This window comes from Ovis canadensis, chromosome 1 (genome assembly GCF_042477335.2).
Source record: "Ovis canadensis isolate MfBH-ARS-UI-01 breed Bighorn chromosome 1, ARS-UI_OviCan_v2, whole genome shotgun sequence".
NCBI classification, from domain to species: domain Eukaryota; kingdom Metazoa; phylum Chordata; class Mammalia; order Artiodactyla; family Bovidae; genus Ovis; species Ovis canadensis.
Window position 1 is genome coordinate 13165430 of NC_091245.1, and position 12524 is coordinate 13177953.

At 47.6% G+C, this 12524-nt stretch overlaps 1 protein-coding gene across 4 annotated transcripts; it reads right to left on the minus strand.

Moving 5' to 3' along the window:
* Nucleotides 1–3192: 3192 nt before the first annotated feature.
* On the minus strand, nt 3193–12478 carry AIRIM (AFG2 interacting ribosome maturation factor). Of its 4 annotated transcripts, XR_011248398.1 has the most exons (6): nt 12225–12478; nt 11765–12042; nt 9382–9561; nt 7082–7200; nt 6554–6912; nt 3193–6452 (listed from the first exon to the last, which is right to left on the minus strand). XR_011248398.1 is itself a non-coding variant. In XM_069548922.1 (5 exons), exons 2-5 carry the CDS (start codon nt 12037–12039, stop codon nt 6875–6877), a joined length of 612 nt encoding a protein of 203 aa, XP_069405023.1. In that variant the 5' UTR covers nt 12040–12042; nt 12225–12478; the 3' UTR covers nt 3836–6874. The 4 variants fall into 4 exon arrangements, 3 of the variants coding, with proteins under 3 accessions (XP_069405023.1, XP_069404911.1, XP_069404973.1); XM_069548922.1 differs by having other exon boundaries at nt 3836–6912; XM_069548810.1 differs by lacking the exons at nt 3193–6452; nt 6554–6912 and having other exon boundaries at nt 6940–7200.
* Between the last annotated feature and the right edge of the window lie 46 nt (nt 12479–12524).

Here is a 12524-nt window from a genome sequence, read left to right on the forward strand (position 1 = left end):
CTGGGCAAGGGGACAGAGCCGCCAGCTGGACAAAATGTGCCTGGAAAACAGCATCCTCTGCTTGGCAGGTGCTGAGGGTTTATGGTTGAGTTTTGCAGCCGTTTCATCGCGTTACGAGCCAGCTCAGGAGACCCTCATAAAACTCTGCTTATATGAAAGAACAAACGAGCTGATAAAAGTCAGCTGCTGCCTATAAACACGCTGTGGGGATTGCAATTGAGTGGTGGATTTATTAGTCTGGGCTCTCTGTGCAAACTAAGAAGTACTGCACACATCTGAACCAGGAAGATGTTGCTCCCTGCTTCATATGATGGCGAACGGGCCGGGTCAGCTCCCTCCCTCCCCCATCACTCACTCCGTTACAGACCACGGGGAAGCTGAACTGAAGTTGCTGGAGAACATCACCTATCCTTATGCTCACTTTTCTTGCCTCCCACAAGAGCCCAGAGAAAGGGTCCATCTCTCTCCATTCTCTGCATCACCAGCACATCTTTGTGATAGCACGGTATCACAGTGGCCTTACGTATCTGCAGACCTACTGTGTACATCTCTCTTGTTTATCTTTGTGTCACAGCAGTTTGTTCTGTGCTGGGCATGCAGGGACACTTCCGAATTAAAGAATATGGATGTGGCAGGTAAGGTGCTACGTACATATGTGACTACTTTGTTCGGAACAGCACAGAGGGGTTGGGGGAACAGAGCCGAGGTGCCTGTTGGAATTGAGGACCAGGAATAAAAAGGGAAGAAGAGGCGCAATGAGGAAGTTATTAAGGCTTGTTTCTTTCCTAGAGCAGTGCAATCTTTGTGGCCACCCTACCCAGCTCTCTGTGCTGCTGCTTTTTTCTTAGGCTTAAGGCTATTTCTTCAAGAATGACCCCGCAAAAAAATGAGGGGGTTCTTGATGAAGACATATACCTTGGCCCTGCCCACACATACTGGTTCAGAATCTCTGGGGCACCCTCCTATGCTGTACCAGGTACCAGTCTCAGAAAAAGTGACTTTCCTTTGCACCCGGCAGAAACCAAGAAGGAGCCTTCCAGGAACGATGGGGAGGAGGGAGAGTGCCTGGAAGGACTGGCTTCTCCTCCCAGCCCCTGGCATATGGGGCACAAGTGTAAGGCTCTGGCAGGCAGCCCCAGGACACGCTCCAGCCCTCCTGGCTCTGGGATCAGAAGGGAGGGTAACTGGCAAGGTTGCAGCGCCCTTAGCCTTGGCCGCCTCGTGTGCCCTGCCAAGCCAGATGGGCGAAGTGCTGCACTCATGGCTGCGTCTGGAGGACTCGCGTCCCAGGCATGGCTGGGCATTCGGGAAACCAACTCTTGTCGCAGCTAAGGAAGTGTCAGCGGGTGCTTTTGCCTTCTGTGGCAGAGAGGAAACAGCCGTGTGTCAGGGAGAGACCCCTGTCACCAGAACCAAGAAAACCCTGGTACGAGAGCTGGCAATGCCACTGGTAAGCTGAAGCCACCTGGGGAACTCACCAGCTCACAGAGCATACTCGTATCATGGCTTGTTAAGCCTTGAGGAAGATGTTAAAAGGGCAAAGCCCAAAGCTATGCCCTTTATGTTGTTTGTTGTTCAGTCGCTAAGTTGTATCCAACTCTGCCACCCCACAGGCTGCAGCACAGCAGGCTTCCCTCTCCTTCACTATTTCCCAGAGTTTGCTCAAACTCATGTCTGTTGAGTCAGTGATGCTATCTAACCATCTCATTCTCTGTCGCCCCCTTCTCCTGCCCTCTTCAATCTTCTCCAGGGTCAGGATCTTTTCTAATAACCCTATGCACTTAGTAGGTAACTAATCAGTTTCAAGTGAATTTCATCCCCTCCAATGTTCCTAAATTTACCACAAGCCCTCACTTGTGGGCTTGAGCCTCACAACTCTGTAAGGACATACACCATTATTTTATTGCACAGATGAAGAAGCTGAAACTCAGATGAGGGGAAACAACTTGCCCAAGATCACCTGGCTAGTCAGAGGCTGACCTGAGACTTGGTCCAGCCACTTGAATTCAGCAAGGTTTCCCCTGAGCCGGTTATCAGCGTCCTAGCTCCTTCCCCCACATCCCTGAATCTGCCTCTCCAAATGTGCGCTCTGCCTGCCTTCTCACAGGGAGAAGGAATTTCAAACACCCCAGTGCCTGAACAAGCTGGAGATGGTACCCAGCCCCCATCACCCTGATTAAAGTCAGGATGCTTTAATCTGCCTGAGAGAAGTCAGGATGCCCTACTCTGCCTGAGAGAAGAATCTTGAAGTCCATGCTAAATGTGGATGGGGTAGGGGCACGAAAAAAACACAAATTCTTCATTCCATCCCAATACATTGTCTAATCAACAGTTCTGAACACCAAGAGCCTATTTCCCCACCTGAGGGAAACAGAGAAAAGAACTCACATTTGATATCTCAACCAACGAGCCAGTGGCATGGTTGGAGGAGGAGAGCTAGGATTCCCACTATGATGATTCTCCCTAAATTAGTTTATAAATGTAATACGATTCCAGTAAAAATATCAACAATTCTTCTTTTTTTTTTTTCACTGTGGGAGAGTGGATAGGGTGGTATTAGCTAATTGAAAATTCCAGGGGAAAAAACCATGAGCAGTGGTGGGAATGAGAGAGAAGGCTGCCAAAATCTAACAGGTATTAAGGCTTTGGAAACAACCTAAATGGCCATCAGTATGGGGCCAAATGGGGCTTCCCTAGTGTCTCAGTGGCTAAAAACAAAACCAACCTCCGCCCACCCCCACCCCCCCACCACCACACACACACACACACACTTGCCAATGTATGAGACACAGGTTTGATCCCTGGGCCAGGAAGATCCCCTGGAGAAGGAAATGGCAACCCATTCCAGTATTCTTGCCTAGGAAATCCCATGGACAGAGGAGTCTGGCAGGCTATAGTCCATGGAGTCACAAAAGAGTTGGACACAACTCAAGGGACTGAATAACAACAAAGGGGCTAAATAAATTATGTTATACTCACACAACAGAAAACTATGGAACTCTTGCAGGAAAAATTGAGGAAGCCCTTTACATATTCATAAAGAATGATCTCTAAGATACAGGAAGTAGGTGGAAAAAACAAGGTATAAAACTTGGATACACAGCATGCTACTATTGGTAGAAGTTATGGAGAAAATACAACGATATTTGCTTGTATAAGTCATCGATCACTGTGGAAAGAATTACCCCAAACTTAAATGACTTAAACATTTATTACCTTGCTTCTATGGGTCAAGAATCTGGGCCCAGCTGAGCTGGGTTGCCTTTGGCTTAGGTCCTCACGAGGTTACAGTCAGTTGTTGGCTGGGGCTGTGGGCTCATCTAAAGGCTCAGCTTGGGGAGAAGGCCTGCTTCCGAGCTCAGGCAGGGTTCTGGCAGGCATCAAGCTCTCACATGAGGTCACCATGGGGCTGCCTCCCAGCGTCACAGTGGACTTCCCCCGAGGGAGTGAGGGGCAGCGCCCTCGATGGAAGCCACAGCCTCTCCTCACAACCTACTTTCAGAAATGACCTCCCACCACTTCCACTGTTTTTCGTTCATTAGAAGCAAATCTGGAAGGGCAGCCCACACTGAAGGAGAAGGGACTATACAAGGGCATGGGTCCTTGGGATCACTGGGGCTATCTTGGAGGATACTCACCCCTGTGTTCACAGAGGTGAAGAATATTTCTGGAAGGACACGCAAAATATTTAACCTTAGTTGCCTCCAGTGAGGCGGCCTGACTAATGGGAGAGGGGAACTTTTCACTGAATATGCACCTATGCCCTTTGAATTTTGTACAATGTAAACGTATCACTTACTTTAAAATTAACCAAATTAATTATAAATTTAAAAAGAACAATTAGGATAGCAATTTAATACCATAAGAATGGTTAAGGAACAATTATACTTAAATAATACATAGTTGTTACTTACCACCATAAACATACTTGTAGCTATTCAGTCATAATTACTTGTTTAAATGAGGGAGGTTTTAACAAGCTCTTTACTATACTCAGACACACACACACAGACAAGCAACTGCCATTTGCAAAATACATACTCTTGAGCAAGGTATTCAGGGCTCTTCACAAATTCGTTCCAGTCCACCCTTACAGACCCAATACCTGCCACTCTTATATCCCCCTGTGAACCCCAGTGACTTGCTATACTCAACTGTTAATGTTTCCAGTTCTATGGCGTACAAGCCACAAGCATGATGCCCGCACACAGCAAACTCCCAGGAGGTGTCAGCTTCCAGTCTTTCTCAAACACTGCCTTTGCTTACACTGTTCCTGGGCGTGGAGCAGCCTGCACTCCTCTCCAAGCCTCAAGGCCCAACTGAGATGTCACGGTTACTGTGAAGTAGTCCCCCAAGCAGTTGGTTGTCGCCTCTACTCTCGCACAGAACTCTGTTTTGACTGCAAATACACTTTCACTATTGTATTACAAGGTAAATCTCTTCAACTTAAAGTCTGGTCCCTGGATCAACAGCATCGCTTGGGACCTTGTTAGAAATGCAGAGTCCAGGGCCCCACCCTGGACCTACAGAGTAGGAATCTAAATTTTAAGAAGAGACTGGTGATTTATATGCCATCCATCTTATCCTCTGATGTCCCCTTCTCCTACTGGCTTCAATCTTTCCTAGCATCAGGGTCTGGAAGACGAAGATTATGGCATCTGGTCCCATTACTTTGGCAAATAGATGGGGAAACAATGGAAACAGTGACAGACTTTATTTTCTTGGGCTCCAAAATCAGTGCAGATGGTGATTGCAGCCATGAAAGATGTTTGCTCCTTGGAACAAAAGCTATGACCAACCTAGAGAGCATACTACAAAGCAGATATTACTTTGCTGACAAAGGTCCATCTAGTCAAAGATATGGTTTTTCCAGTGGTCATGTATGGATGTGAGAGTTGGACCATAAAGAAAGCTGAGCACCGAAGAATTGATGCTTTTGAACTGTGGTGTTGGAGAGATCCAACCAGTCAATCCTAAAGGAAATCAGTCCTGAATATTCACTGGAAGGACTGATGCTGAAACTTCAATACTTTGGCCACCTGATGCGAAGAGCTGACTTATTGGAAAAGACCCTGATGTTGGGAAAGATTGAAGGCGGGAGGAGAAGAGGACGACAGAGGATGAGATGGCTGGATGGCATCACCGACTCGACGGACGAGTCTGAGTAAGCTCTGGGAGTTGGTGATGGACAGGGAAGCCTGGTGTGCTGCAGTCCATGGGGTCACAAAGAGTTGGACATGACTGAGCAACTGAAGCAAACTGAACTCAAGCTTGAGAAACACTGGTTTAAATCTTTCCTTGGTTGAACTAGAAATCTTTCTGGGTTCTCCTTTACCTCTGTCCCCAGAGTACATTGTAAGACCTAATACCTAAAGGTCCTAAGGTTATTTACAATTATTGTATATATCATGGGCTTCCTTTGTGGCTCAGTGTAAAGGATCCGCCTGCAATGCAGGAGCCACAGGAGACAAGGGTTCAATCCCTGGGTCAGGAAGAGCCCCTGGAGGAGGGCGTGGCAACCTACTCCAGTATTCTTGCTTAGAGAATCCAATGGACAGAGGAGCCTGGCAGGCTATGGTCCACAGGGTCACAAAGAGTCGGACATGACTTAGCATGCCCGCACAGGCAGAAAAACATGAAGACTTAAAAAATACATGTAAAACATAATACTATAATAATCCATAGAATAGTATATAATTGCACTGAGCTATATACAGAGAGAGATATGAAAAACTAGCCCAATTATATAAAGGTGTTTCTTTAAAAACAATTTAAATAACAGTATGTATCAATGATACCTAAATTGTTTTGTTAAAAAAACTGTGACTATGGACACTGAAAAGATACATATAAAATCTCTCTGATGGAGTTCCGTTCTATGCTTTTCTACATTTTAAATGTTTTCCATAATTTCTCTATGATTTTTTAAAAAGCATATCATCACTTTTATAACTTAAAAAGTCATTTTCATTTTGAAAAATATCTACATTCTTTCTTAAGTCCCTTTACATCCAATAACCAAGATTTTTAACCAGCCCAGGAAGCTGACAGGTCTGCAAGGATCACAACCATTTCACAGATTAAGGCACTGGGCCTCAGAAACACAATCCTGATTGCCTGACTCTGGACTGGGGACCTCCCATCCATGCAGCTACTCCAAGATCAGGGGCCTGTAGCAAATTGGCTGCCGGCTTTGGTAAAAAGAAAACCGTGTTATTTTAAGAGCCCCACTATCCCCAGTTACTTACTGTCAGTAAGAGCAACAAGGGAACAGATCCAAATGCAAAACACTCAGAATTCATGCTACACCACCTCCCCCTGGTGGAATGCTCTAGAAAGTGTCCTGATGACAAGGAGCCGTTGCAACTGGAAGACAATGAGTTTTCCATCAACATCACCTTCACTTCTTTAAATCATCAAAGCGACATTTTTTTCCATCAAGGAGTCAGGTACTGACAAAAAGAGAGGAAATTAGGACCTGGTGTCAATGAGGCTCAGAGTCTTGGATGATGGGGTGGTGCCAACTCTCTACCCTGGCCCTTTCCTTTCTTACCAGCCCTTTCTGTGGCTGTTGCTTCTGTCCCTGGTGTTCTTCTGCACCACCTTTCCTGCATCCTCTCTGCCTCTGTCCACTCTCCTGAGTCTTAGGGAAGGGCAAGGTGTGACCATGTACCCTCACCCATGACCCAGCGTGAAGCAGCCCCAACATCAGGAATGTCCAGCAGAATCTGCTGAAGAGCCAGTCCTCAGGCGCTGGGCACTGACATTCCCAGTAAGTCAGGACGCAGTGCTGACATTTTTCAGACATACAAGAGGGCAGCAATGTCGGTCTTCATCTGTGCCCCCCAAGTCTCCCGATAAACACATGGCCTCTTCATTCTTCCAGAAAGAAGGAAACATTCAACATGACATCTAGAACAGGAAGAGAGAGAACATGCGGCATACCAGCTCTCCAGAAAACACGAAACACCAGATCTGTAAAAGCTAGAGGCACCAGGAGGGGGAACCTCTTCGTGATTCCAAAGAGGCTAGACACACAAAGGAGGGGAGCAGACACGAACGACTGCATGAAAACCAGCACCTCGTACAAGGTCCGGGTGTTCATCTTCTGAGATTCGGTCCCAGGCTCTGGGCAAAGCTTGGATGTTTGCCAAGTCTTCCCATTGGATTGACGACAGGAGGTACTTCCTCTTTAGGTACTTTCCTGGGAGTTAAGGAAGGTGCTCAAAAAGAAAATGAAATGTGCTGAAGGAAGAAAATACCCTGGAGAGCATTCCCAGGAGCTAGAAAAGCAAAAGCACAGCTATCATTACATTTACCAGGTGGGCAGGCTCACCTCCATCCCACTCCAGTACTCTTGCCTGGAGAATCCCATGGGCGGAGGAGCCTGGTGGGCTGCCATCTATGGGGTTGCAGAGTCGGACATGACTGAAGCGACTTAGCAGCAGCAGCAGTAGGCTCACCTCTGCTACAGATCTTTACCGAGCCCCTCTATATACAAGGTTCTGGGCTACAGGGAAGGGATGAAACACTGCCCTGCAAACTGGGATCTCACTGTGGTGAGAAAAAAACACAACAGAAACTGAAAAGACTCTAAATGGGAAGAGATAAAACTCAGTGGAAGTTCACAGGATAAATTCATCCGCCCTAGAGCAGGGGTCCCCAATCTCTGGTACCCGTCTGTGGCCAGACGGGTTAGGAACTGAGCCTCCCAGCAGGAGGTGAGCGGTGGTCCAGAAAGCAAAGATTCACCTGCCACTCCCCACTGCTCGCATTACCATCTGAACCGTCCCTGTGGAAAAGCTGACTTTCACAAAACCAGTCCCCAGCGCCAAGAAGGGTGGAGAACCGCTGCTTCAGAGGACAGTAGGAAGATTCCGGCTGGTAGGAAGAGCTTAAACCAAGACAAAGAAGAGGGGAAGCACGGAATGGATTCAGGACAGTACATCTTCCAACGAGATGCAGAATGGAATTGTGTGTACGGAGCAGGCAAGGCAGCTGAGCAGGCAGGTGGAGGGAGAAGACACAGACCAGTGTGCGGGGTCTCACCCCCGGGACACAAGAAGCTACGGAGAAGCCCTACCCAGTAGGATCAGAACAGGGCCTCCTGAAGATAAACCTGTAGTGTGGCCACGACCTGGAGGTAGCTTCTTCCTTCTAAGGAAAGAAGCCAGGGTCAGAGAAACCTGCCTAGAGATGGCATGCGACAAAGGATCCAAGTGAGACCGTGGCACAGGCAGTGGGGATACAGAAGGGATCTCCAAGAAACACCAAGGAAACAGAGCGGAAGGACCGGACAGTGGAGCCAAACACCCTTCCAACAGCACCGGCACACAGGAAGAGCTCGTGACGCCTGCCCTGGCTGCTGCCGCCAGCGCAGCCAGCGCCGCTACCGATGCCATCAGCAAACAGTGGGCTCAGGGGCAACCCTCCGGTTTACAGACTACGTGACGCTACAGCTGAAGAAGGGAGCTGATGGGGTGGGGGCTGATCTCCATCCACTTGAGCCTGCAGTTCCATGAGATTCCAGTCAGGAGGCAGCTGCAGGAAACTGAAAATCAAAACTAGAGGCAAGAATAAATGAAGGTAGAAACTCCAGCCAGAGAGTAGATGCGCCTATCAGGCAAGACTAGAGAGAAAAAGGGAGCGGACTCCAACGAAACGGTCTTTTGGCTTCCACCCAAGTCTTCCCTCAGAACACAGATGGGTGATAACATAGGTCTGATCAGATTACTCCTCTACTGAAAACTTTCTACAGCTTGTGTCTCTCTCAGAATAAAAGCCCAACTCCTTCCAAAGACCTCAGAGGCCCTACCAGCCCCAGCCCTGTCTCCTGACAGCATCACCTGTTAGACCAGGCCCACTTGGCTCGAGCCCTACTGGCTGCCTTGCTATTTCCTGAACGGACCAAGTTCGCTGTCACCTCAGGCCCTTTGCACTTGCTGCTCCTTCTACCTGGAACACTCTTCCCCCAAACATCCACACGATTCTTCCCCTCACCCTCTTCACATCTTTTCTTAGAAACCACTTTCAGGGCAGTGAGGCCTGCCCTGACCACCCTATTTAAAACTACAAGCCCACCCTTAACCCTTGCTTTCCCCAATCCCTGCTTTATTTTTCTTCAAGACACTTAACATCATCTGACATTTTATATATTTTCCCCTTTTTAATGTCTAGCTCCCACCACCTAGAATAAAGCCTGGAAGGTGGCATCTGCTCAATAAATGATTTGAGGAATCACTGTACAAAGGGATGCAGGAGGAATGCACGTCCAGGAACCAAAGAGAACTGACTTACACCATGTATTTTTGTGTAATCTGGTGAAAACTGAAATTAACAAGACTTCCTGGAACAGCTCTGTGAAACGTGTGCAAAGGATATGAATTCCGATAATGTCTCTCAATGTCCTGCAACCACTCCAACATTTCAGCCACAGAGGGGCTCGCAGCTGAAGCCTGCAGGACAGCATCGAGGCCGATCGCGTCTGCGTGCTGCTCATAGATCTGAAGCACGCGCTCCACGTGGCTGCTGACCACATCACGCACCTTGAGGAGGGTGGCTCTGGAGGGAAAAAGTCTGATATTAGGCAATATGATGAGAAAGGCCTATGGCCAGGTTCTTCAACCTCGGTACCAAGAACATCTTGGACCTGATGATTCTTTGTGGTGGAGGGCTGCACTGTAGGTTGTAGGTTGTTCAGCAGCAACCTGGGCCTCTACCTACTAGATGACAAAAGCAAACTATGTCCCCACCCATCTCAAGCTGTGGCAATCAATACTGTCTCCAGATACTGCCACACATCCCAATGGGAAAAACTGCCTCTGAAGGAGATCTACTGGTCCCAGGTGCCTTGGATGGAGGGGTGGCTTAACAATTAAGAATTGACTTAAAGATGATGAGGCTGAAGTTACATCACTCTCAAAAGCTGTGTGATGGGCCCAGCTGCCAAAGATAGTAAAGACCAAGCAGGCTTTCTGGGACTCCCATAAAGGAGAGGAAATGTTCACACATAGTCTAAGGCCACATACGTGAAAGGAATTAGCAAGAGGAAACTACAGCAATAGAGCAGTCTTGCGCTCATGCTATATCGTGCCCCACCCTCGTGAATTCCTGAATGGGTAAAATTTGAGCTCTTGACGCACACAGATTATTGTCGATCTCAGGAAAGTTACTTATTCTCAATCACAAACAAAAACAAGTCTCTTTTGTTCACTGTGCATCCTAAGTACCTAAAACACTGAGACTGGCCGACAAAGCAACAAACATTTGTCCAGTGAATGAAAAGGACTGTTGTGAAGAGTAAATACAATAATGCATATTAGGCCATTAGGGAAGTACCTAGCTTATGGCAAATTTTATTATTTTTACATGATTATTTTAAAACTTATTATATAATTATTTAAAAAGTTATTATTCCATTAGTGACTCCAAGAGGTCTAGCCATAAGACGAAGGCTACAACTTCCCAAAGGGCAAGGAACTCCCTAGCCTAGAACTGCAGCTTTCAAGTTTGACTGTGACTCACAATAAAAACTAGGCTAAAAATAACAGCCCAATACCCACATAAACACATGTAATCAACTGAAATAAAAGTTCGCTACCTTAGAATGTATAATGACCTAACTTAACTGACTCTTTTACTCAACTTAGGAACTAAGTCGGCCTTACTATTGTATTCCTGCTGCTGCTGCTGCTGCTGCTGCTGCTGCTAAGTCGCTTCAGTAGTATCCAACTCTGTGCGACCCCATAGACGGCAGCCCACCAGGCTCCCCTGTCCCTGGGATTCTCCAGGCAAGAACACTGGAGTGGGTTGCCATTTTCTTCTCCAATGCATGAAAGTGAAAAGTGAAAGTGAAGTCACTCAGTCATGTCCGACTCTTTGAGACCCCATGGATCGCAGCCTACCAGGCTCTTCCATCCATGGGATTTTCCAGGCAACAGTACTGGAGTGGGGTGCCATTGCCTTCTCCATTGTATTCCTAGCACCTGTGTTTTGCATCCCATGGGTTCTTAATGTTTTTAGTACAGATAAATACAAAGAAGGCCCCCATCTTTGAGTTTCCTATCAGTCTATGGCAAACCCTACACACTAGAACCTTCTTTCATCCTGGTTAAGGGAAGGCCATATGTGCCTTCTCTCTTCTCTATCCCCAATTACCTGTAATTCTAAGATCGAAGGCCTAACATTGGTGCTTCTCCTGGCTCAGACACCAATGTACAGCAGAACAAAGCGGTGGTTAGGAGCTTCTGGCCCCAGTGCCAGAGGCACTTGGATGAGCATCCCAGCTTTACTATTTACTAACTGCCTGAGCACAGGCAATTTGCGTGAGCCTCAGTTTCCTCACTTGAAAAATGGGATTAAGTGAGGTTAAGTCACAGTTGTTGAAAAGATTTTATGAGATAATGTATGTAAAATCCTTGCTGCTGGCACCTACTAAGTTTACAGTGTAACTCCTGCTGCTTTCTACCTAAGGAAAGCTACAGTGGAGGGCCAATGAGCTTTCTCCATTGCTTTTCTGTTCTGCTTTGATAACTTTTACTAAGTCAACCACTGTCATGCCTAGCTGATAAGGGAAATGCCAGAAAATGGTTTTTTGACAGAGAGAGGTCCCACTGCAACAGATGGAAAGGGGGTAAGGCTGACACATCCCCAAATACCATTCTCTTAAGTAAGGAGAAAAACCCCCTTTCTCACTGATCCTAGATTATTAAATACCCAGTTTTAACATCTCTAGGCCAAGAAAGAGCGCCACTGTGCCTCTTACAGCCTCTCTCCTAGCTTGTCCAGGATAGTGTCACCAGCCGCCAGCTGCTTGCGCCTCAGCCGCTCCTTTAGGTCTGGGAAGGCCCGAAGTGAGGGCACATCCTCAAATCGCAGGTTCTGTGTGGCTTGCAGCTGCTCTGCCAGGTTGCTGAGGGAGGCCAGGAGGGGCGGGCAGTCTCTCAGAGCACTCTGCCACAGGCCCTGCTGCTCGTCCACCACGGGAAAGCACTTCCTCAGGGCCTCCTGCACGGCAAGCAAAGGCTGATCTTCAGTCATCTTCTATTGTAGGGGTGAAAACAAAAACAAAACCCAGGAAAAAACAAATATCATTAGGGTCCCAAGTCGACAGGCCGAGTCAAGGGTGGGAGTTATTTCCGTTCTCAGAGAGGTCCAGCTAAACAAAGTTTGCTCATGTAGGGCCGTCCATCCCTCCCGACAGGTGTTTCTAGCGCGAGTCTTACCTTCAGAGAGGCTCTCGGAAGACAGAACCTTCGTTTTCCACCTCGAGAAAGGTTCCGGACTACCCCTTGGCTTCGGGCAGTTTCAGACTGAAGGTTCACTGGGCCGATCCGTGCTTCCGGAGCCAGAATCTTATCTCCTCTACTTGAGGTTTCCGGCCGCTCTTCTAAACCAGCGGGAAAACAAAACTAAAGCAATAACACTTTAAGGAAATTCCAAGACCCCGCACACCTCCGCTGTGTCTCTGCGCATGCCCAGACGTGGTTACAGAGTCGCGAAAAAGATGCGGTCGGACCGCAATG

What these genes read in the sequence shown, in the direction of transcription:
- AIRIM (XM_069548810.1), bottom strand. Translation starts at nt 12,039, where the DNA reads ATGACTGAAGATCAGCCTTTGCTTGCCGTGCAGGAGGCCCTGAGGAAG. An exon ending in GACAAGCTAGGAGAGAGGCT is followed by an intron (nt 9,562 to 11,764) that starts GTAAGAGGCACA and finishes TTTTCCCTCCAG; the next exon opens with AGCCACCCTCCTCAAGGTGC. An exon ending in GAGAGACATTATCGGAATTC is followed by an intron (nt 7,201 to 9,381) that starts ATATCCTTTGCA and finishes ACTCCCAGGAAA; the next exon opens with GTACCTAAAGAGGAAGTACC.